Source organism: Nymphalis io, chromosome 25 (genome assembly GCF_905147045.1).
Source record: "Nymphalis io chromosome 25, ilAglIoxx1.1, whole genome shotgun sequence".
Taxonomy (NCBI): Eukaryota; Metazoa; Arthropoda; class Insecta; order Lepidoptera; family Nymphalidae; genus Nymphalis; species Nymphalis io.
Genome location: NC_065912.1, coordinates 8970013 through 8995647, shown reverse-complemented (window position 1 = coordinate 8995647; position 25635 = coordinate 8970013). Strand labels below are relative to the sequence as shown.

Sequence of the window (25635 nt, the reverse complement as noted above, 5' to 3'; positions counted from 1 at the left end):
AATAACTTGCAGAAAACTCATATCGATAATGGTCTGGACGATTCGATCAGCGGAACAAGGAGAGGTTGCATCGAAACGTTTATTACAATGCATGAAGTGTCTCGAAAGTTTGTCGAGAGTGCTCGTGAGGTCCTGGCAACTCAGGGCCGCCCTAGGATCTAGAGCCACGGCTGTGTCTAGCGGAGGGGTTAACGGAACCGACGAGCCGACATATTGTCCAGAGTTGCAAGTGAGTCGATGTCATTGTAATCAATAATTAAGTCTATTCGTAATTATAGACGAGAATTTAGGATTTCTAATTAGATATGGTGATCTTATCTGTTACGTAGCCTATCAAAATATACATATAATACATTTGATAAGATGTTGATATTAGTTCCGATTTTGGCCACTCTATGGCCCGAAATGTGCCCTTTGAAAAATAGTTTTTTGAAAATTAAGAGCCTAAAGTAATCTAAATTTTTTTTTGACTCTTTCAGTAAGCTTAATGGTGTCTCAAAATCAATGTTAATTAAATGATATATATATACCCAATGATGTGTTGACCACACGATCCGCAGAGCTTGCTGGAGGCGCTGGTGTGGCTCATGCGCTGCGGCGACCACGCGCTCACGTGCCAGGGGTCCGCGCTCAAGTACCTGCCGCACGCCGCGCCGCACCTCACACGCGTGTTCCCCGACACGCAGCTCAGGTGAGCACCGCACTCCGTGTCACGCGCAGGGTCCGCGCTCGAGTATCCGTCGTATGAACATCTCGAAGAAGCTCGCACTAAAAGTGCCGTTGAGACTGACTGCCGCCGTTGTCCGCAGCAAGTACACGGTGTGGGCGCTGGAGGCGCTGCCGCTGGGCCGGCTGTCCAACCAGCGCCTGCACGCGCTGCTGGAGCTGGCGCGCGGCCCGCTGGGCGCGGCCCCCGGGCCCCGCGCCTTCCTGCTGCCGCACCTCGCCAACACGCTCGCCGCGCTGCTCGTCGCGCCCATTGAGGTACGCCCGCCCTGCTCTCTGCGCCAATAATTTTTTTATCTGCTACACATCCATACATACATAAGCCCAGACACAAATATTGCTACAACCATATCGAAAAGAAAAAACTTTGGGGAACATTTAATAACAGTACAGAGCTTTCAATGTGTTTTTAAACGGGTAATACATATCGAATATAACTCCATGGGTATCGTTGGTTTTTAAATACCTGGTTTGTGTGTCCACGTGGTAAGGAATAACAAGAACGGTTAAATGTTATACATCGTAAAACACAACAAATTCGACACATTTTCATTTCAGGATTATAATTTCATTAAAACTTATATTATTTATACAATTAGCACTAACTTGTAGGCCTGTCTAAGAATAAAATATCCAATTCTATAACAATCAATCTCTTCAAATGTGATATAAATTCCTTCACAATAATATACGATAGACATACGACAATGGAACGTCTAATTATCATTCGCCCAATCGTAAATCGAATATTGAACTGTCAAACTCAATTGACATCTGGTTAAATTAAAAAAAAAAAGCAACAAAGGAAATGGTAAATAAGATTGTACATTGTTTTTCATTCAAGCTTTATTTATTGAAATAATTTAAAGAAAATATACGTCCTATATATAAGAATATTAACTCATTTTATAGTCTGTTCTTCTCCGTACGATCTGTTTCAAGTGTCATTATCAATTATGTATTATACTGGTGTATAATACTGGTGGTAGATCTTTGTGCAAGCTCGTCTGGGTAGGTACCACCCACTCATCAGATATTCTACCGCAAAACAGCTGTACTTGGTATTGTTGTGTTCCGGTTTGAAGGGTGAGTGAGGAAGTGTAATTACAAGCACAAGGGACATAACATCTTAGTTCCCAAGGTTGGTGGCGCATTGGCGCATTGGTGATGTAAGCGATGGTTAACATTTCTTACAATGTCTATGGACGTTGGTGTCCACTTACCATCAAGCCCATATGCTCTATATATATATATATATATATATATATTGGTTGGAAATTAGAAATCGATTTATGATTGGTGAATTGTAATTATGGTTCATTTGAATAATAAAACCTTATTTCCCTCGATTGAAATACAAAACGTTTGAACTTCAAACGTTGTGATTTCTTGTTGATTACAAATAATATTAAAAAGTTAGTGCTAATTTAAAAAAAAAAAAAAAACATTATGCGGTATCCGAGGAATGTCCCGTATATTAACAGTGTCCGTTCGTGTAAACACCGCAGTGTGGGTATGTATGCACATGCACTTTTATAAGTAATATCGAGATTAGGTCAAAAGCTTTTTTTTTTTTTTAATTAAATTTATGGTACGAACTCGTCTATAAGGCCTCTGCCTCGAATTTTGCGGGCAGCGGGGCGGCGGCGGCGGCGGCGCGGCAGCGGGGCGGGCAACGCATACCTGTTCTCCAAACTAGCGGGCAGATCGCGCGGCACTATAGCGGTGTAGTGTTGTGTTCGTGGTTGTGTTGTCGAGATATTTGTTTTTATTCGCGAACGAAATGTCTGAAAAACGGCGACATCTTTTTGATTCAAATTTATTCCTAACGCTCGATTTATTGTGGGCAAAAGAAGAAGTGGATCCCTACTATAGGGCAAGGAAAATAAATGGCGAGTTTTATCGAAATTATGAAGAACAGAGACAAAATCCCGACAAATTCTACGACTAATAATTGGTTAATTATTCTTCTATTTTTATGGTTCACATCTTTGCTGTTCCATATGGGTGTCCTCTCAAAGATTGCCGAAATAATTAGCTCTTGCACGTCCGAAGACATTTTGATACGTCACAAAAAAAATGTACAACACTATACCTACAATGCAGACGCGCAACGCGGGCGGTCACCGCTTGACTGGAGTGCACCGCTCGTTGCCCGCCCCCGCGCCGCTCCTGCACCGCTGTATTCGAGGGCCGGTCCATTTGATTATACGCGTAAGATCCTGCCGCTCCCGCGCCGCCGCCGCCGCCGCCCCGCTGCCCGCGAGATTCGAGGCAGAGGCCTAAAGCCTATAGAAGCATTGGTAGAAATATCAACATATATAACCTTCTGCGTTTCTAGCTATGGGTTCTAAGGACCCATGTGTCTGTGAACACTGGATTACTTACCATTCTATCTGAATGGTAAGTAGTTCTAATTTGACAGTCGAATGTAGAATCGGAAGATAATATTTAATAATATGTATTCATAATTTGAATCGAGTTACATATTTTTTATATTCAACACTAGGCACAAAAAAGAAAGATAATAAATAATATTTCATATAAAATGTACGATTCTCGACCTAATCTCGATTGTCATAAGATCAATAGTCGGCTGTGTGTTCGCGGTCGCAGGTCGAAAGGTAAGCCACGCTACGCATGCGCCTGACACCACCTCTATAGAGTTTGTATATATGTAGTTATAACTCCAAGGTATATTTTATTGTTATTATAATTAAATTATTACTTTGCAAGTCATTCTTGGATTTATAGCTGCACTCAAAACATTTGGGCTGTTCGTATTTGTGGACTATATTATAAGCGATAACCTAAATGATTCTTATTAGGATTTTGTAAATTATAATATTAATGATTTTATATAATAGTTAACATATACGAATGGGGTATTTTTATGTTAGAAATAATGACATTGATGGACATTAACAATTAATATATAACTAATATATTGTGTTAATATGTTTTGCGACAAAACAACCCTTTTTAGTTTCTCCCTACGGCTTCGTTCGTGTTGCCTCGTCCTTTCCCGCTAGTATCGTGTATCCAAAAATCGATTATAGAGTTTCTTGCCGGTTCTCGGTAGAATCTACATTCTGAACTGGTGGCAGATATAAATTTAATTTACTTACGTGAAATTACGATTAAAAAGTGCTCGCAAGAGCGTATTTAAATATATTTGTCATTTTTCTTGTCATAACATACCAGTCATCAGAGATTCTACCGCAACACAACTGTACTTGGTATTGTTGTGTTCCGGTTTGAAGGGTGATTGAGCCAGTGTAATTACAGGCACAAGGGACGTAACATCGTAGTTCCCAAGGTTGGTGGCGCATTTTTGATGTAAGCTTGGGTAACATTTCTTACAATGCCAATGTCTATGGGCGTTGGTGACCACTTAGCAACAGGTGGTCCATATGTTCGCCTGCCTTCTTATTCTTTAAAAAAAAATTGTCCATTTACTTCACATTTTCATATAAAATAATATATATATATTTTTGTTATTTACAGTGGACCTTAATATTTTCTTATAGTACGTTTAAGTACAAAAGCACATGCGAGTCATTATCTCACTTTGACAAAGTTTTACAAATATCGAAGTTTAAGCGATTATGCCTTCAAATAAACCCCTTTCAAACTCCACTATCCACTCGCTATGAATTTAATATAATCCTACTAAATTCAGTACGTAATAAACTCACTTATAACATTCGCAAGTTTTTGTATATCAATGTCGTTCGTGTTGCACAGGATCAGTTCGTCTGCCAAACGGTAAAGTATACATTCGCTTAATGCTTTCGTTTAATCTAACACACACTGTGCTCGTTATCGCTTTGCATGTTTAACTAACTATGATGACTAAGGACTTAAATTTAACAATATAATAATAACGAATAATTTACTTATATGCGTTGTTCCAATCCAAATGTTGCAAGTGCTAACAAACTCGTATCATTTGAAAATAACTCAGTGTTGCAATTAATAAAATGTTCAAAAATAAAAGATATTTTTGTTTAAGACAATTTTATTTGATTGCTATATAACGTTAGCGTTTTTTCACAAAAGCAAATATATGATATATTTTTGTTAATATTTAAACAATTGGATTGGAATATAATTGTATTTATTGAAATAAATGAAAGCTGAAATCATTTTGAAGATAAAAATTGAAAAGTATTTATTTAAAAAACAAGGTGTTTTATTACAGATTGTATCGTTAGCAATCTCTAACATCTTTGTTATTAATACGAGGATAAACCTAAGCTTCTCGATTCGAATAAGCTTTCTTGCGCCTGAAATCTTTTCGGACCTGTCAGGTTATAACGATTTCGGCACCGGCTGTTGTTCCAATACGAAAATATCCAAATAATAAGAGTTACTTTGTCAAATTAGTGTACAATAGAGAAGGCAACATGATAATTTGAATATCCTTACGTATAAAATAAATATGAAAATGGGTTTGTTTGTTTGTTACGCTATCACGTCTTAACTAATAGATGTAACATTGCATACACTTTGTCAGGGGACACAGAACAGGACATTGGGTATATAACACCTAGCAAGCCCCCTCCCTCCGGAAACTTGTATTTTCATAAATGAATACTTTTTTTTTCGAATAAAATTCGAAACATTGATTTGAAATGATTTCTGCTAACATCTGAAAGTAGATTGAATTTAAAGTTTTACTTTTTCAATAAAAAATATATATATACCTTTGCGTTAACAATCACCGGCATCGTGAGGTATGCACACAAGTCGTTAACAAACAAAAATAAGCACATTAATATATATCATTTAATTAATATTTATTTCTTTCTTATATATATTTATATCATTCAAATATGAATTTCTATATGTTTTATTTTATCATGTAACGTTTTATTATATACACGAATATGAAATTAAAGTTTGTCACTTCTATAAGCTATATTTAAAACGAATGAAATTTGAGTTAAGCATCAGTCGTTCGCTCTTGACAGAGTGGTCGTGGTTGACGTTGACGCATCGTTTTTGGCTAATGTAGCCCCCGCTTTGTGTCTCCATTTGATGCGGTCTTCAGCATCTCTAGAACATTTGACTATGGAGGTCTGTGTTGCAGCTTTTATGATGTCTGTCCAACGCTTGGGTACTCGACCGCGCGACCGCTTGCCTTCCACTCGCCCTTGGACAACGAGTCGTTCCTTGGAGTGTTCATTTCGAACAATGTGTACATGTCGAAGTATTTGAGAATTCCTGTTTGCACAGTCGACGATAGTCTTTTTTTATATTTAGTTCCTCCAAGATCGAGATGTTAGTCCGAAATGCTGTCCAAGCATCCGCAGCAGTCGCCTTCAACACCACATTTCGAGTGCGTCAATTTTGCGTCGTTCTTAGTCGTTGGAGTTGGAGATAAGCATACTATTGTTTAAATTAAAAAAAAAAATCAATCTTTTACTTACCATATACTTGTGTACATTTACAGGCACAAACATGTCTGTGGACGTTCTTTTTTTTAGTATAGGTAGATGGCCGAGCATACGGCCACCTAATGGTCACCAACGCCCATAGACATTGGCATTGTAAGAAATGTTAACCGTCGCTTACATTGCCAATGCGCCGCCAACCTAGGGAACTAAGATGTTATGTCCCTTCATTCATTTTTGGTCTCATGTATATATAATTTAGAAAATATATCAATTATTTTATTTCGATTTTATTATGTCACGTCACGTATATATGTTTTATCAATATATGTATATATATATATATATATATTTTTCTTCTTTTGTTCAATAAATGTTACATGATAAGAAACACTTATCTTTATATAATATGACACTAGTGTTTGTGTGTGTGTGCATGATTTTTTCACGTGTGTGAGTTCAGTCACAAGCTTCACTTATATTATAATTACATATGAAATTAAATAGTTTCAATATCTTGAACTATTTTTGTCAAGTACAACATACGACATGTGTAATAGTTTTTTTTTTTTTGAAGATTTGATGGGCAAAGGAAAATTTACTTAAATTTTTTATGAAAATATATTTGTAGCTTTAAATGAATATTTATAAAGGTTGAGAGGGGTAGTGTTTTTTTTTTAAATAAACTGTGTCTTTGTTGTGATGTCCTTTAACATATATTTTGTGTGTGTGTGAGTGTGCGTCTGTTTGTGTTTTTGTCACTTACTAATACATGTGTTTCGTTATATATAACGATGATTTAATTATATATATCATTATCTTCCATTTGTGTATAAAATATAAACACAAATATTACATTACACATACATATAAATACACCGAAACTACATAACACACATTATTTTACTTATATCTAACATGATAGGATATTTTTATACCAAAGGTGTGTGAATAAAACTGATTTTATTAAGAATAACGGCTTTATCTTTAAATATTGTTTAGGGGGTGGTTAGTTAAACAACGCTGTGCCTCCTTCTTTTGAATGTCAAATCAATGATGAAAGAAAGAGACAACAGTGTTTAGCTAAACACACAAAACAAAGTTTATAACTAAGGCCTTGTCTGTTTTTTTTTTTTATATAACATTAACGTTTTTTTTTTTTTTTTACAATTAAATAAAGAATAACAAACGTGCTTTCGTTGTCAAACAATTGTGTGCAAACTCAAGATGTGACGCATGTAAATAAGATGAGAGAGATACCCATAAGCAAAAATCACTAGAAATTAAAAAAAAAAGAGTTTTTAATATTCTTTAAACGTCAAATCGATAAATTAAAAAATGAATACTCTGATAATGTTAATTTCTAATGATATTTTAATATATTTTTTTCTTTGGTGTACGCTTATAACATGAAACAGATACGTAGAGTCTACGCATTGCTGTTATTGGTTTAATTACAAAGTAGTGTATAAACCTATCCGCTAACAAATTGCTTTAAAACGCTGATCATTATATACTGATATGTATTTTTAAATAATGGTGTACGTCTGATTGAGATACTTTAGAAGTTACTTGAAATGACCGAGATAGAGTTAATAATACTCATACTACAATTTTTATAATTTACAAACCAAACCGAAATTGCGCAGTCGTTAGGTTGTGTGAATCTTAACCGATGATCGGGTTCAAACCCAGGCAAGCATTTAACAGCCTATGAAAAAAGGCTCAAAACTTAAGAGAAAAGGCTTTTGCCCAACAGTGAGATGTTTACGGACAGTTATTTTTATATGCCTCAAAAATGTGATACCGCAAACTTTTCTCAGTAATTAATATATGTAAACATTTTTTAATTATACAGTAACAGCCTGTTAATGTTCCACTGCTGGGCTAAAGGCCTCCTCTCCCTTTTGAGGAGAAGGTTGTGGAGCTTATTCCACCACGCTGCTCCAATGCGGGTTGGTAGAATACACGTGTGGCAGAATTTCAATGAAATTAGACACATGCAGGTTTCCTCACGATGTTTTCCTTCACCGTTAAGCACGAGATGAATTATAATCACAAATTAAGCACATGAAAATACAGTGGTGCTTGCCCGGGTTTGAACCCACGATCATCGAATAAGATTCACGCGTTCTAACCACTGGGCCATCTCGGCTTTTTAATTATATTCACACAAAATAAATTAATTTTATAGGACTGTCGCAAAATGTAAGGGAGTGTCCCTTACATCCTCAGAGATATACTAAGTGATTCAAGTTATAATATCCAACTTGTAACCATTTATATGTTTGGTAACTTTGGTAAAATTTTCTCGATTGTGCCAATTGTCTTTGTAAAATACTTAAAGACCTCATAGTGTGCTAAGACAAAAAAACAATTTGCTGTTTTGATAAAAAAATGAATCAATATTATATTTTCTTTTTTACTCTTTTACTAAATTAAAATTAAAAGCTACTGAATTGATTTAGATGAATAGATATATGTAGCTCATCATATCTACATATAGCTTTAACATATAGGCTACCTAACACCCTGCTCTGTCACAAGCTGACGTGACCGTTTCTGTTACTAAAGGAAGATTTACTTAGGAAATGTCCCGAAATCTAAATATTAAACAATTGTTTACATAATTTTCCAATCATTGAACACTGGGATATGAAATAGTTATCTTTACCATTCTATCGTCAATCGGTATAGTACTTTGTGTGTTACCACCGCTGTTGCTATTAAACCGAACATACGGCAATGTCTTAAATATATTTATATATCTTTTAAACCCTCAAGCACACGTACACCAAAGCCACAATCAAACCTGATCAGTATGTCACGATCAACGTTTACCGGTCTAGCGTTAGTATGCTAACAGCTGGACAACCACAAATCGCGCTCAGCGGGCAAGGCGGCACGTCTTCTCGGAGCTGACACCGCCAGCCTTCTTGACCACACCCAGCAGATGCAGATCGTATGTATCTTATCTAGCTATCCTAGATCCTGCGACGCTGTAAGTACTCGAGATGTCACGTGATATGACGATGTTCAAAAGCAGTTTGGCTTTCTAAAGGGATCACCAAAGCTAGGATATAACCGTTTTATTCAAGAAGAAATGAGGCTGGAACAAGATGGCCCTAAAAGGAAAATTTTCAGATCATTCGTTTGCGTTTTGAAATTGAAATTAACGAAATTGTTCTTAAGATTTGTTCATTTTTTATTTTTCATTCGGATCTGGTTAAGATATTAAAAACAATTATATATATAACCAAAATATGTAAACTGAACAGTAATTATATTTGCGAATATGGTTTTAAAGCAGCCTTCTCGAAGTGGGAGTGAAGGTTAGTCTATCTGTTTTTCGATACAACACACATTTACTATCGAGCACTGTATTTATTTAAAAATAAATTTCTTGAATGTAAAATTTTCCAATTCAAAAGAAACAGGATTTTCTATCGTATTGATAACACAATAAAGTCGTAATTCAGGTGGAGCTCTGCGTGGAGACGTTAGGAGAGGTCGTCTCACTGCTGGCGCGGGATGACGTTGGTCCTGTCGAGGCGGATAGAGGTGAACTAGCCAGAACGCTACTGCCAACCGTGTTGAGGATCGCAGCGACGATGATGAAAGAGAGAAGCAAGGAAGAAGGAACACCATCAGATGATCCTTTATTGGTAAGTGTAATTTATTAAAATACACTACGTGTTGTAAATTCAAGTAACTTTAATCAATAAATCCACTAGACATAAGAGCACTTTGGACCACGTGGTCCCTATCTGTAACCGCTTTAGTGGGTCGCTCTCTAGGATGCTGTCTTATACGACTTTTTGAGGAGAGATATAAAGTTATCCAGGTTATATATGTAACGCCGTAACAAATTGTAATGATTCATAAAACTAGCAGCTGCAAAGGTACCGCTTTTGTCAAATAACACTTAAGATAACAGCACGATTCAGATATAACCTTAATTGTGTGGCGCCATTGGCAATTTGTATTATAATTATGTATTTCTATTTCCAGCGCAAATTAATCTGCGTTCTCCTAGACATGGTCCGTCAGATGTCCGAAGAACAATACGAAGTTGTTATGAAATCCCTGGATGCGGAATCTTCTGGCAAGGCTAATACACTGGTGTCGGATGCTTTAGCTTTGATGATGGCGTTGCTACAGCGACCGGTGTTCAGACCGCATTGGGCCGATATGTTGCACTTGCAGCATTACGTCATGCTACACGCTCTTAGGTAAGTCAAATGCTTGAGGTAAATTTTTGAAGAGAATTTATGGGAATGTCCAATAAGTAGTAAGTTAATTAATATTTACATTCATTAAGAAAAAAAAAGGTTTTTGACGTTATAATGTTAATATTTTGAATAGGAAGATAAGAAAAAATACCATTAAAAAAATATAATCAAAATCATATTTATCAGCTGTCGTTCATGTACGAAGCCAATTTAACATTGTGACGTCATCTTGAGTGCTGAACTGCCCACGCATCAACAGAATGAACTATGGTCTCTTTGAGTATTGTCATTCTCATAAATTATTACTATTGATATCGTTGATGTCATAATCAAATGCTAAGGTATCGTTAATCTTATGTCCAGGTTGCTGTCCACGACGCTCCGCGAACAGCTGGTAGCCATCGACGATTCGGACCCGGAGGTTGTGTCGACGGTGCACGTGACGCTGCAGGACTGGTTCAATACGCTGGGAGCCGTGGCCTCGTCTCCGCCCATACAACTGGAGACGTTGCCCACCTCCAGGCGCCAAAGGGCGACCATGCTGTACGGGGACATAAGACGGAAAGCTGCGACTCTCTTAGCCGATATGTGGTTCAGTTTGGGTACGTTCAAGAGGACAGCTGGCCTTTGTGCATTAGAAGCTGTAATCTTACTTTACTTTTATAGTATCATATTTATAGTTTATTTACAAAAAATATAAATTGTTTGTGCATATAACTAATGTTATTTTTTTCTATTTAATTAATCGATGACTATTTCCATAGAGGACCACAAACGTTTGTTCATACCACACCTCGTCGGCACGTTTTTGGAAGTGAGTTTTCTTCGAGTCGAAGAGGTTCGGAACATTATAATACCGCTGTTCTTCGATATGATGCAGACCGAGTACAAGTACACTTCGGAAACAGGTGAGACGTCTGACCAAACAGAGCTATGTACTAAGGAACTATAGGTACTTTAAACTTTGCTGTTAAAAGAGTTAAATCGAGTTCCGGACAAACGGCTACTAATTCATGATAATCACTTTAATATTCGTCGTACAATGATAACTCTATAAGATAATGTAGGAACAAATGTCCACAATATAAAGTAACAAACAACGGACACGTCCCACCTCGCGAGCATCCACGCGAGTTTGCCGCGCGCGGGCCGGCCTCGCACCCCACTGTACCCGCGCGCGGATCATAATCGTCGACTGCACCGCAGAGCCGGGCGGCGTGGGCAACATGCGCGCCTTCGAGAACGCGCTGATCGACAAGCTGGACGTGCTGGCGGAGGCGGGGCGCGGCGACGCGGCGTGGCGCGCCAGCTTCGTGTCGCTGTGCGGCGCGCTGGCGGGCGCGGCGCGGCTGCCGGGCGGGCCGGCGCTGGTGGCGGCGGCGGCGCGCCAGCTGGACGCGCTGCTGCAGTACCGCGCCGCGCCCGTCGCGCGCCGCCTCTACCTCGTGTCGGGCGTGCTGCGCTTCTACGAGCAGATCGAGCGCCCGCACATGTACATCCGCTACGTGCACCGGCTGGCCGCGCTGCACCGCGCCGCCGCGCACGCGCCCGAGGCCGGCCTCACGCTGTGCCTGCACGCCAAGCTGCTGGACTGGAGCGACGAGCCGCTGCCGCCGCGCCTGCGCCACCCCACGCAGCACGCCCACGACACGCACTTCCAGCTCAAGGTGAGCCCCCCGCGCTGCCGGCTCGAAGTGAGCCCACATGCATTTCTAGCTCAAGTGTGCGCGTACTTTAGTATGAAGGTTATGGGTAAAAATTTTACTCACCTCCTAGAAAAATCATATGGAGGCAAATCATATATCTTCATTGCGGACTAATATAATAAGCGGAGGGTGCTCTGCGAATACGAATAAAGCACAGGAAAACTAGCCCGCCCGAATTTAATACGGCGAGCTCGCGTACTCGCTCGGCTCCTGAGGTTTGACGAGACACGCGGCCCGCAGTCGGCGCTGTACGCGGAGGCCATGGCGCTGCTGGAGGCGGGGCGGCAGTGGGAGCTGGCCGTGCGGCTGGCGCTGGAGCTCGTGCGCGTGTGCGACGAGCGCGGCGCGGCGCACGGCGCGCGCGCGGCGCTGCACGAGCTGCTGGCGCGCCTGCACCGCCTGGCGCGGGGGGCGGCGCGCCCGCGCCCCGTGTACTTCCGCGTGCGCTACCTGGGCCGCGGGTTCCCGCCGCACCTGCGACACCCCAAGGTACGCCTCGGCCTACGTATACCTGTCTCCGCCCGTTAGCGTTGAGTATGTTCAGCTAGATCGAAACTGCTCGGTGATATTGTAGTAATTATTGTTTGAATCTGAGAAAGCTACTTCAAAAATACTAATTTATAACTATGAGTACAGCCTATCTGAAGACCATTAAAAATTATATCGCTTCCAAAAATGTATCCTCATCGACACTGAAATTTTCTAAATTTCGAACACAACTTTAAAACTTATGGCGTTATAATTATCTATTTAAAAAAAAGAAAACAGACAAAATAAAATTTGAGTTCCTTAAAAATTTCATTTCTGTATTTTTTACCCTCAACTATTCACAAACAAAAAACACGGACATCTAAGGTTAGAAACAGACATAAATACAACTGAATTGAAAACCTACTGCATTTTTGAATTAATTAAAAAGTACCAAAATCTTATGACTTACGATCTCCAGGGTTTCGTGTACCGCGGCAACGACTGCGACATGCTGCACAACTTCAAGGAGCGCATGCTGGACGAGTGGCCCGAGGCGGAGGTGCTGCTCAAACTGGACGAGCCGGGGGAAGACATCACCGAATCGGATGGGCAATGTATCCTTTTAACACAACTAAAAATTATAACTTTTCCAAAAATTTTTGGGGTTACAAAAATTATATAAACCTTGAAATGAACCAGAGTTCAATTTAATTACCAAAAATTAACAAAAAAAAAAAAATACTTTTTTGTTTAATGTTTTACTCTAAATTAAAATCATTCACAATATTTTATATGTATCATTTTAAAAGATAAAAATTATACCTCGTTTGGTAAATACGCTTTGCTAAAATGTTAATAGAAAATTAAAAAATATATATTTTTTATATTATTATATGTTACGTTACATTCAATCAATAATAAATATTTATCCTGAATGCGAAACAGATTTACAAATAAACGCGGTAACGCCGATCATAGATGACATATGGAAGAACAAATTCGGTAAATCGGTCGACGAACAAATCATAAGATACTACGAACACAACAACGTAAAAAAATTCGTATTCTCAAGACCTTTCCATAGACATGGTATGTATTTTTTTTTATAATAAAGCAGATGGGCTAATGGGTCATCTGATGGTGGTCGTAACCGTCCACATTGGCCCGTGTCCGCTGTTGCCCGCCACACTTAGGAACTACGATTAACATCTTATCTCTTTTAGTTACACTAACTCACAATTACAGGCACAAGGGGCATAACGTCTTAGTTCCCAAGGCTGGTGGCGCATTGGCGATGTAAGCGATGGTTAACATTTCTTACAATGCCAATGTCTAAGGGCGTTGGTGACTACTTACCATCAGGTGGCCCATATGCTTGTCCGCCTTCCTATTCTTTATATAATAAAACTAAAAAAACACTCCTTTAAAATTAGATTCTATAAAATTGTTTATAAATAAAATAAATAATAATCTTAAAGTATTTTTTTTATCACTTTGTTTTCTAGAAGATTCAATAACGGACTCGACGGATGACTTGTCCGGTGCGAACGAGTTTGCGACTCGCTGGTTGGAGAGAACCGAGTTGGAAATAAGCGACACACTACCCGGTGAGATATTTATGTGTATCTCGCGTAAGAACCTGTTAATGTCCCACTGCTGGGCTAAGGCCTCCTCTCCCTTTTTGAGGAGAAGGTTTGGAACTTATTCCACCACGATGCTCCAATGCGGGTTGGTGGAATACATATGTGGCTGAATTTAAGTGAAATGCAGGTTTCCTCACGATGTTTTCCTTCACCGAGATGAATTATAATCACAAATTAAGGAAATGAAAATTTAGTGGTGCTTGCCCGGGTTTGAACCCACGAGCATCGGTTAAGATTCACGCGTTCCTACCACTGGACCATCTCGGCTTTAATCATCGGTTAACTTTTATTGTCGGTTTGCTTACCTTTGTTCAATAATTAAAGAATACTTAACTACGTTAAGAATATGTTTTAAAATAAAAAGTATGGTCTTAGTATGTTTTAAAATAAAAGGTTATAAAAGACATGTGATCAAAGAAGTTTACATTTTTTAGGCATCCTCCGCTGGTTCCCCGTAGTGTCGACCCGCACGTACTGGGTGTGTCCGCTGGAGGTGGCAGTGGAGACCATGGAGCAGACGAACAAGGAGCTGAAGGCGATCATCCAGGAGGCCAAGTCGCCAGAGGCGCCGTTACATCCGCTTACCATGAGACTGCAAGGTTATTATTATACAATAATATTTAAAACCGATATCGGTTGTCTGCCTCCCGTTCCAGAGGTGACTGAATATTATACAAGTAAAGGGCTATACAAACATAGCTCTGTCATAGAAAGTGTAGTCTGCCCACTAAACCCGTTCGACCGCAGGCATCCTGGACTCGGCCGTGCAGGGCGGGCTGGTGCACTACGAGCGCGCGTTCCTGACGGCCGCGTACGAGGCGCGCCGCCCGCAGCACGCCGCGCTGCTGCAGCGCCTGCGCGACCACATCGCCGACCAGGTGCCGCTGCTCAAGTACGGTGAGTGCCGTCCGGCTCGAAGGACCGTGTTGCTAAACTTTGCCCCGTTTCCGTCAAATACTTACTCTGAATTCTTAGTACGTCCTGCCGACTCTTGAAAGATTACTTTTGAAAAGTCGAATAAGGTTACAGGTGCTGTGTACTTTACGCATAAGCTTGCGCGCCTAGATGGCTAGTCCTTAAAAATCACCGGCTGCCGTGTAAACAATTCAGCTAGGTGGACATCATTACAAGCTTGCCACAGGAGATAGGTGGGTCCTAATCGACACCGATATTCGTCGTGTAATATGAACGTGTGCCGCCCGCAGGGCTGGACGTGCACGCGTGTCGCGAGCCCGTGCGCGAGCTGCACGAGCACCTGGCGGCGTGCTTCCGCCGCGTGCAGCACCACGTGCACCAGCGGTACGGGCGACGGGTACGTGCCCACCGACATATGAAACTTCTACTGGATATATACTATGTTTTTAACACAATTACACGCGAATCACATAAACGCACGGTTAATTTTTTTTAACTTAAGCCGAGATGGCTCAATTGTAAGAACCCGTGAATTTTAACTGATGCTCGTGGGTTCAAACCCAGGCAAGCACCACTGAATTTTCATGTGCATAATTTGTGTTTATAATTTATCTCGTGCTTGACGGTGAATCAAAGTATCGTAAGGAAACCTGCATGTGTCTAATTTCACTGAAATTCTGCCACATGTGTATTCCACCAACCCGCATTATAGCAGCGTGGTGAAATAAGCTGCAAAACTTTCTCCTCAAAAAGGAAGAGGAGGCCTTAGCCCAGCAGTGGGACATTCACAGGCTGATATAATTTTTTTTAACTAAATATTCTATTAATATAAATGTTTATTATATATTTCCAGATGTGCGAGTTTGAAACGGATAGCATATCATCACCGGAGGTCACGCTACGGACAAATCTACGAGACAGCGCGGAATTCGAACCGAGAAACCCTTCGAATCGCATATCGGACATATCTACAGGAAACGAGTGAGCTATATACTTTATATAACTTTTGATAATACCTGAATGGTTCTTTTGCGTATGTGACGTCACAATGTTATATTTACTTGATTAAAATTTCGTTGAATTTATACCTAACGTATGTAATATATTGTCTTAAGATTTTTTTTATTATTATTAAAACCAAGAAAACAGATGAGTAAATAAATTATAGTATACTTTTTTTAGTCACTACACATTATATAACAAAGCCCCTCCATTAGGTTCATTGTGGTTTTATGTATATATATATTATATGTGTATTTATTTAAAAACTTTTTTGACCACCACTTTGTGTAGTAGGGCAAAAGGCGGACTTAATGCCTAAAGGCATTCTCTACCAGTCAATCTTTAGGCTAAACAGATATCCGTGTATATTGTCAGAAATGTAATAATGAGCTTGTTGTGTTAGTATGTAAACGTTTTATTTGTACGCAGACGAATTCTGGATAGCTAGCATCTTATGAATGATATTCGAGCCAGTTGGCGTGGTTGCTAGATACTTGCCTTAAGCACTGCAGGTGGGTTCGATTCCCACGCAGGACAGACATTTGTGTGTATAAAAATGTCTGTTTGTCCCGAGTCTGGGTGTAATTATCTATATAAATACGTATTTACATATGAGTTGTCTGGTTTCCATAGTACGAGCTCTGCTTAGTTTGGTATCTTTTTTTTTATAGAATAGGAAGGCGGAAGAGAACATGGGCCACCTGATGGTAATTGGTCACCAAACGCCCATAGACATTGGCATTGTAAGAAATGTCAACCATCGCTTACATAGCCAATGCGCCGCAACCAACCTTTGGAACTAAGATTTTATGTCTCTTGTGCCTGTAATTACACTGGCTCACTCACCCTTCAAACCGGATCACAACAATATCAAGTATTGCTGATTTGCGGTAGAATATCTGATTAGTGGGTGGTACCAACCCAGACGAGCTTGCACAAAGCCCTACCACCAGTATCAGATGGCCGTGTGTGAATAATGTCCCAGGATATTGTTATTATTATATTATTCGTTATAATTTTCACAGGACAACACCTAAGTCGAAGTTTAAACTGAATTCAGCCATCAATTGGACAAGGTAATGTATGGACTTCTAATTTTATTATATTTAATCTATCACCACTGTTAAGACAGATATTTGACACAATAAGTAATTTTAAGAAAACTTGGGTTTGATGAAATTGAAGTAACAAGAGAAGAGGCTGTCGTCGAGCAGTGGGATGTCACGCAATCAAATGTTTAGTCACTTCTCATCCTTAAAATATTAATGTTTTTTTTGTTTTTTTTTTATAGAATAGGAAGGCGGACGATCATATGGGCCACCTGATGGTAAGTGGTCACCAACACCCATAGACATTAGTATTGTAAGAAATGTTAACCATCGCTTACATCACCAATGCGCCACCAACCTTTCGAACTAAGATGTTATGTCCCTTGTGCCTGTAATTACACTGGCTAACTCACCCTTCAAACCGGAACACAAAAATCCCAAGTACTGCTGCTTTGTGGTAGAATATCTGATGAGTGTGTGGTACCTACCCAGACAAGCTTGCATAAAGCTCTACCACCAGTAAAAATAACATACATTTAATATCATACAACGTTTGTTCCAGAAACAGTAGCAGCGGTACTCTAACGCCTCGACATAAGAAGCGAAGTAGGAAGGTTGGTATTATTGTAAATACTCCAATTCTTCGAAGTTATAAAACTTTTGAGATAAAAGTCCCTCAATCCACATAAGTACAAGCCATAATAGTCACAAATATCACAATACATGCACGTGAGATATTCCTTCGTTCTCATACTCCGATTGGTTATCCAACAAAACCGAAGAGTTCAGCTGGTATGAGATATGGAAGTGTGATAATGAAAGCCTCATAACTCTGGGCAATAGTTTAAATTTAATATATTGGGATTTTATTAGATACAAACCAGATATTTCAGTAGTCGAGTTGGCCTAGTGGTTAGAACGTGTGAATCTTAATCGATGATCGTGAGTTCAAACCCGGGGAAGCATCACTGAATTTTCATGTGCTTAATTTGTGTTTATAATTCATCTCGTGCTTGATGGTGAAGGAAAACATCGTGGGGAAACCTGCATGTGTCTATTTTCATTGAAATTCTGCCACACGTGTATTCTACCAACCTGCATTGGAGCAGCGTGGTGGAATAAGATCCAAACCTTCTCCTCAAAACGGAGAGGAGGCCTTAGCTCAGCAGTGGGACAATAACAGGCTGTTACTGTTACAGATACTTCATATGTTGATCCAAGGTCCTTGAGATTAGCAAATGTATACATTAGACTAACATTAAATCACTAACAATATGAATGTTATGTGACACTAACAAGCGCTTACCAATCTGGTTTTTACATATAATTGTTGATTATAAATAACGTCTTTACATTGCAGAGCGAAGTGAGCCTACAGTCGAGCGGTAGTCAGTGGTACACCTCCACCAGCGCCAACGGTAACATTCACAGCGCGATCAACAATGCCATCAACAGCGCCTTCAACACTACACTCTGCAACAACGCGGCGAACAACAACTCCCTAAACAACAGTGCTGTCAACAACAATAGTCTAAGCAGCAACAATACCAGTAGCAACAACATCAGCTCTCTGTGCGACACGTCAGCATCGCCGCTAAGAGAGTTGAGACAGGAGGTACTACTACTTTAGTAATAATATAAAGTAAAGTAACAGCCGGTAAATGTCCCACTAAGCAAAGCCATGGACATTGATTATTTTCTTTAATATATAATAATAATATCGTTTATAAAATACTGTGACATAGTTACGTATAAAAAACGAAAAATGGCAGATTCGTTCGTTAAAAATTACCACAATACGCGATATTAGTTAGAAAACTTCCATCTTCGTTTTTGTTTTATTTAATAAAAAAATAAGTCTATAGTAATAGTATTTTATTGATCGATATACGGTCGCATAAGACCACCAAAAAACGATTAATATCTCCGTCTATGGAAGATGGTTTTATCGGCTCCATCTAGGGGTTTAAAATACTCGCGATCTGCGGTCTTATATTTAACCAACCAACAAAGCGGTTAGTTTAATATTAAATAGATAAATATTATGCCTAAGTCTAATAAAAATAGATTTTCTGGCTAAAGGTAATCAAATTCGCAGTCATATGCTAGAAACGAAATAAGACTATTATCTCCAATGTCGTATTTAAATGATTTGTTTTCATAAAAAAAGTTTTTTGTTGTTATAATGACATAAACAAGTGTATGACGTCACAGTGTTAATTTTACTTCAGCGATCGACAACAGCTTATTGTAACATTATGACTATTAATCCTAAAGCCACTCATCAGCTAGGTGTGATTGTCATTATGTCGACGGAGACCGCCCTCTATAAACAGGTATATCCGGTACTCGGACATCCTCCACCAAGGTCACCGGGCCTCCAACCCTCAACTGATACAGCATTATTTATACGATCATATAAAATTTTAAATCACGTAGTCATGGACTACAAGGCTTATCGTTAAATAAAACAATGACAGAATGTATAAGAAAAATGCCTCATAGAAGTCAGTTACCAAGAACGGGCGCGCAGTGACGTGTGTGCGCGCGCAGTGACGTGTGTGCGCGCGCAGTGACGTGTGTGTGCGCGCAGTGACGTGTGTGTGCGCGCAGTGACATGTGTGCGCGCGCAGTGACGTGTGTGCGCGCGCAGTGACGTGTGTGCGCGCAGTGACGTGTGTGTGTCCGCAGCTCGTGTGGTCGCGGCCGCAGCGCGCGCGCGCCGGCCCGCCGCCGCCCGAGCGCGCCTCCAACCGGGACTCGCTGGGTCTGTACCGCGAGCTGCCGGCGCCGAGCCGTTGCTAGGCCCGCCTCTGTGTCTGTCCTAGTCACCTAGTTGCATGCACCGACACGTGCGGACGATACGTGCCGTTTTATGTATCGACGGTCCGAGGTCTATTGTAACGCGACGGTGACCGTTTTACGTTGGACCGTCCGGTCATTATTCACGAATTATTGCACCCTTCTATGCATGTCGCACGTTCTTTTATATATTTTCTATCTCCTTTAGTCGATTGTAATTCCGAGAAATGATGCCTCATTGTGACAACAAATGATTCCATAGAGAATTTATATTTATACGTATCGTATGCATGAAATATAAATTTAAATTTCCGCGTAAGAGAAATTATAAGCAAATTAAGTAATAGTTTAATAATGAGACCGGCCAAAGAATGTCAGCTGGATTGTAATATATATTTATTTGTCACCAATTTTTGTTTACAATATTCTTATTTAATATTTAATACAATTTATCATCTCAAGATGCAATTAAGCTGTTCTATATAATAATCATTAGCACATAAACGCTATGTACCAATTTTTTTTCTAAATAAATATTTAAAACTTAAAAAAAAAACATCATAATTAAACGCTTATCGGTTATTTTCGGGTGTGGGGATTTGCTTATTTAATCGGTGGTGGTTGTTAATAATTTATAAATTTTCTATCTATATTTATGGGAGGAGTCTGCTTTTAATTTTCTTTTATCTAAGTAGCTCATTTATAACTTACCACAATGACCTGGAGAAGCAAAGCTCTTGACATAAATGTCGAGCAATGGCAAACTATGAAACATATATAAGTATTGAACAAACATGTTTTTTTTTTATAGAATAGGAATGCGGACATATGGGCCACCTGATGGTAAGTGGTCACCAACGTAGACATTGGCATTGTAAGAAATGTTAACCATCGCTTACATCGCCATTGCGCCACCAACCTTAGGAACTAAGATGTTATGTCCCTTGTGCTTGTATTACACTGCTCGTTCACCCTTCAAACCGGAACACAACAATACCAAGTACTGCTGTTTTGCGGTAGAATGAGTGGATGGTACCAACCCAGACGAGCTTGCACAAAGCCCTACCACCAGTAAATTTTTAGTAGTAAATAAGAAGAATAAACTAATTAATACAATTATCATATTATATTTGCGTAACAAATACAGTTAATGCCATTTAATCGTAATTTTTTAAGTTTTTTCAGCACGGATAATATTATTATATAACTTCAATCGTTATGTATAAAATGTTGTTGTGCATGTGTGTGTGTGTTGTGTTCGTAATTCTTCTAAACAGCTTTATCGATTTTGATCATCTATAGTTGGGCTTGGGAGGTGTGGTTGTCGACATTAATAGTTCAATTTTATTTTCCTTATAACCTTAATTGTTCATCCTCCCATCACCTTTCATTATTTATTTTTTCATGACGTATTAATCTCAATAGTTAAATAATATCTTATGTACGAAGTCAAACCGGGCAGTAGCAACCTGTGAATGTCCCACTGCTGGGCTAAGGCCTCCTCTCCCTTTTTGAGGAGAAGGTTTTGGAGCTTATTCCACCACGCTGCTTCAATGCGGGTTGGTGGAATACACGTGTGGCAGAATTTCAGTGAAATTAAACACATGCAGGTTTCCTCACGATGTTTTATAACCACAAATTAAGCACATGAAAATTAAGTGGTGCTTGCCCGGATTTGAACCCACGATTATCGGTTAAGATTCACGCGTTCTTACCACTGGGCCATCTTATTCGTTTTGGGCCATCTCATGCTCAAACCGGGCAGCTAGTTTTAATATAATTCCTGGTTACAGGAACGACAGATTCCAACCAAGACGACGAAGAACCCCCACCGTTGCCACAGAAGCAATCGCACAGAAGTCTAGAATTAGACGCGGAGAACAACAACCAAGAAATGAACCTGCCTGCCAGACATAACTACGACCTAGTCATATCGCCCAGGAACTCCTACCTATACCAGTCTAGAAGAAGAAATACATGTGATAAGTTACCGCCTAGTAATGAGAAAGCGCCGACACCCCCTCCTAAGAAGAGAAATCAGAATGCTTAGGTAAATAAAATAGATTGGTCACGTTGTTAGTAACCTTTAGTTCAACCGCTGTTTTTTTTTTTTGTTATATTAAATTCGATATGTCAAAGGTATTGAAATATAAGGCCTTAAGGAAATAATTCAAAATAATTCAGCAGTGGACAACGATTGGCTGTTGATTGAAGGAAATAATTATTCGATCACAAGATAAAATCGAGATACCACTGATCAAAAAAGAAGTGTAATGTTTTCAGATATTGGCTACACATTTGTGTACTTCTAAGATCGTTTTCTGACAAGGCTGTCGTGTTTTTGTTTTGTTAAAAAATTAATATTATGATAATTATTATTATAATATTAATTAATGATTTCACAAAGAATATATATAGTTTTTAAATTAAAAAAAAAATTATATGCAAAGAAGAACAATTAAATATTATTGTTTAACGTATTCATAAGTAGCTGGCTTTATGAGAAGTTGATAGACTTGCAAAATTGTTCAAAATCAAGAATTTCAAATGAAAAAAATCACTAGCTCATCATATAAAAAAGTCAAGATACAGACAAAACATAAGTTCTACTTTAGTTAATGGTTTCCAATGCCAATGAAACGTTTACAGCTTAAATATCTAAATTTAGATATAATATCTTTAGCAGATAATATGAAGGTTTTCTCAGCATATTTTCATTACCGAACACATTGGAAATCATAAATTAATACCTTAAAACAAGACATACAGACCACCGATATATATATAATTAATTATTTTAATAAAAATTTAGTAAAATTGATTGTCAATTTCCAAAAGTATTTTTTATATGTGATACGAAAATTTACGATGCCATTTGTCCAAAGAATGATTTTATCAATTATATTATAATTATAGAAAGTAAAATGTCAAAAATATTAATATACTACGAACATTTATTTTTGATTATATTTGTATGATTTTGTTTCATTGACGTCACGATTTGCTCACTCGTTTGTTTGTATGTACACGTTTGTTTCACTATATCTTAGAAAAATATTTGTATCAAGAGTTTTGAAGGGGAGTTAAATATTTTGCTTCAGTACATATGTTGTACATTTTAATTCGATATTAATATAAATAGCTCTCATAATATTCAGGCTGAGTGAAAAGAATGGAAAATGTTGTAAAAATGTTTCCTTTTTATTTATTTTCCATAAACTAGCGTTATACAAACGTGGCTGCGCCTAATAACTTTTTTTTTTAATAATATGATTATGTATATAAAAAATAATAACTTCAATATTCCATGGTTTTTCAACACCTATATATTACTGTGTCCTTATAAAACGTCCACGAAGCTGAAATACTCTATAATATATAAAATAATATTTACAGTATTTATCGTTTCATAAAAAACAAAACTCAAATATGTTAAAAGATGTAAACATTGATATTAGATATAGTTTCAAATTAGAATACCGTGAAATTTTATAGAACACTTCTAAAAACAAGACTATTATGAAAATCAGTGCCATATATTAAAGTTACCAAATTCATTTGATTCATTCTATAATAAGCTATTAGTAAAAAAGCAACAAAAATACGTTTTACGAACAAGCTCTTGGTTTTCGAACATTAATAATGATTATATTATAATCAAGACGAAACAACAAGACGGTTGTGTGGAACAGGGCTTAAATTAAATTACAATATTTAAACCGAACATACTCAAAGGTAAAATTATATGCTTGTGTGAAATGGGATTTATTAAAATTGCTATCTCTTATACAATCTTTAATTAAAATTTTAAAACGTTATTAATATAATTGACCGTCTTATGTAAAATTGTCTTCCAATACACAAGGAACCGTAACCTATTGAGTCATTTAGTTAGACGCTATTATGTACTTTATGGCATAAAAAATAAAGATTATTATGCCTTGTAATATTTTGTTACCTAAGATTATATTGTATATTCCAATATCGTATTTAAGACAATACATAGTGCCTTATACATATTAAATACAATTTTTTTATACATATTTAAATTTAGAATTGATATTGTAAATCGATATTTTTTATCTGTGGCCGTGTCATAGATTAAAAAGTGACATATTTTTAGACTATAATGAACATTGTAATTTTTTTTTCTAATATTAAAAATACTCTAAAATCTATAACATTATTGTCTCTACATACATATGTGTTCAAAGAACTGACAAATAATTTTGCACGAAAGGGATGGGTAAACTTCTTGTAATGTATGTTGAAGAGGGATGCATATATATTTCTTAGTTCGCCCTTCATAGAGTAATAGTGTAGAGGTGATATGTTACTGCTTAAATAGAATAATTTCAGTCATTGTCGATTTGTGATGTAATATGACTATTTCACACTTATAATAAGATTTTAAAATATAATCAAAATATTTTGCAAGATTTTTTTATTTATTTGATATAATTAAAAAATCTTGCAAAGAATCTTAAAGCTATTTTAACTTTTTTCAAACTTAATTTATTCAAATAGCTCTTAGGAATCATATTTCTATATTGTTTTTTAACAAGTCAATAAGAAGTAAAGTAATTTTCTATTCGAAAGGCATTTAGTACATTTTATTATTGATTAAAATTTATACAGTACAAAAGATTAAAGAGATGACCACTTACCATCCGTCGTCGTCGATCTTTATTCAAACATTCATTTTGGATACTTGATGATACTTCTGAACTGGCATGATTATATGATTAATCCGTTATTTTCAAATATTCAATCAATCCCCATTATCTGTTTGACGGGACTATTTGCACCCAATTCGTACCTTTTTTGGTAAAAGTCTAGCAAATTTGGAGTTTTTTTTCAAGTACAAATTTTATCGCAACGTTTCTATATGTAAAGTTTTAATATTTCTGACGCAAAAATGATTCTCTTCTGTCACGTATTTCGCTTTCTTTTATAATTTTATTCTGAGTGTGATATAGCAGCTGTATTATATAATTTAATAGCATTTTAATTTAATTCTAGAAGTGTACTCATGATTATAAACGAACAGACAATGTATATAAATTATTATAATTGTTATTTGTAATAAAGAAGTTATCCAAATATGTTTTATTTTCATTAATAAAGGTTATATAACAAAATAAATAACTAACATAAGTTTCTTTTCATGGTTTCAATACCAATTGATATTATTATCAGCTTCCTTTGACCCACAGCTGGGCAAAAACTTCTCTAGTCTCATGCATAACACTTTTTGCTAAACTTTTTTTTTAATAGTCTTGCTTATTTCGCTGCCATCGTCTTTACCGCGATGTCATTGGCTACAGAGGGAAACTAATTATTTAATAGTCCAAAATATTGCAATTTACTTGATGTAGGGCTTTGTGAAGTCCCATCTGGGTAGTTATCACCCGCTTATCACATATTCTACCGCCAAAAGGCAATACTTAGTATTGTTAGGTTCCGGTTTGAAGGATGAGTGACCCAGTGTAGGCACAATGGACATAACACCTTAGTTCCCAAGGTTAATTGGCGAAGTACGGGTGATATTTCTTAGTGCTATTGTCTAAGGGCGTTGGTGAACACTTACCATCAGGTAGCCCATTAGCTAGTCTACCTTCCTATTTAAAAAAAGCCTCAAACTTTCTCAAGAGAAGAGGTGCCCAGCTGTGGGACATTTACAAGCGGCT

General features: G+C 37.8%; 1 protein-coding gene across 5 annotated transcripts in view; it reads left to right on the top strand.

Moving 5' to 3' along the window:
• The window catches only part of LOC126778072 (dedicator of cytokinesis protein 1), a 56007-nt gene extending 30968 nt beyond the window's left edge, over positions 1 to 25039 (top strand). Inside the window, exons 15-36 of one of the 5 annotated variants that reach the window (XM_050501422.1) lie at positions 13 to 229; positions 561 to 691; positions 810 to 984; positions 8992 to 9087; positions 9605 to 9790; positions 10137 to 10357; positions 10721 to 10959; positions 11122 to 11265; positions 11564 to 12024; positions 12304 to 12552; positions 13013 to 13148; positions 13480 to 13623; positions 14040 to 14141; positions 14612 to 14776; positions 14925 to 15074; positions 15383 to 15489; positions 15946 to 16073; positions 17120 to 17170; positions 17712 to 17757; positions 18504 to 18758; positions 19835 to 19910; positions 21739 to 25039. In XM_050501422.1, the coding sequence (XP_050357379.1) occupies positions 13 to 229; positions 561 to 691; positions 810 to 984; positions 8992 to 9087; positions 9605 to 9790; positions 10137 to 10357; positions 10721 to 10959; positions 11122 to 11265; positions 11564 to 12024; positions 12304 to 12552; positions 13013 to 13148; positions 13480 to 13623; positions 14040 to 14141; positions 14612 to 14776; positions 14925 to 15074; positions 15383 to 15489; positions 15946 to 16073; positions 17120 to 17170; positions 17712 to 17757; positions 18504 to 18758; positions 19835 to 19910; positions 21739 to 21995 (3736 nt within the window). In that variant the 3' untranslated portion in view covers positions 21996 to 25039. Of the gene's footprint in view, positions 1 to 12; positions 230 to 560; positions 692 to 809; positions 985 to 8991; positions 9088 to 9604; positions 9791 to 10136; positions 10358 to 10720; positions 10960 to 11121; positions 11266 to 11563; positions 12025 to 12303; positions 12553 to 13012; positions 13149 to 13479; positions 13624 to 14039; positions 14142 to 14611; positions 14777 to 14924; positions 15075 to 15382; positions 15490 to 15945; positions 16074 to 17119; positions 17171 to 17705; positions 17758 to 18503; positions 18759 to 19834; positions 19911 to 21738 lie in introns of all 5 variants that reach the window. The other 4 variants (XM_050501423.1, XM_050501421.1, XM_050501424.1 and 1 more) reach the window with 4 other exon arrangements.
• The last annotated feature ends 596 nt before the right edge of the window (positions 25040 to 25635 follow it).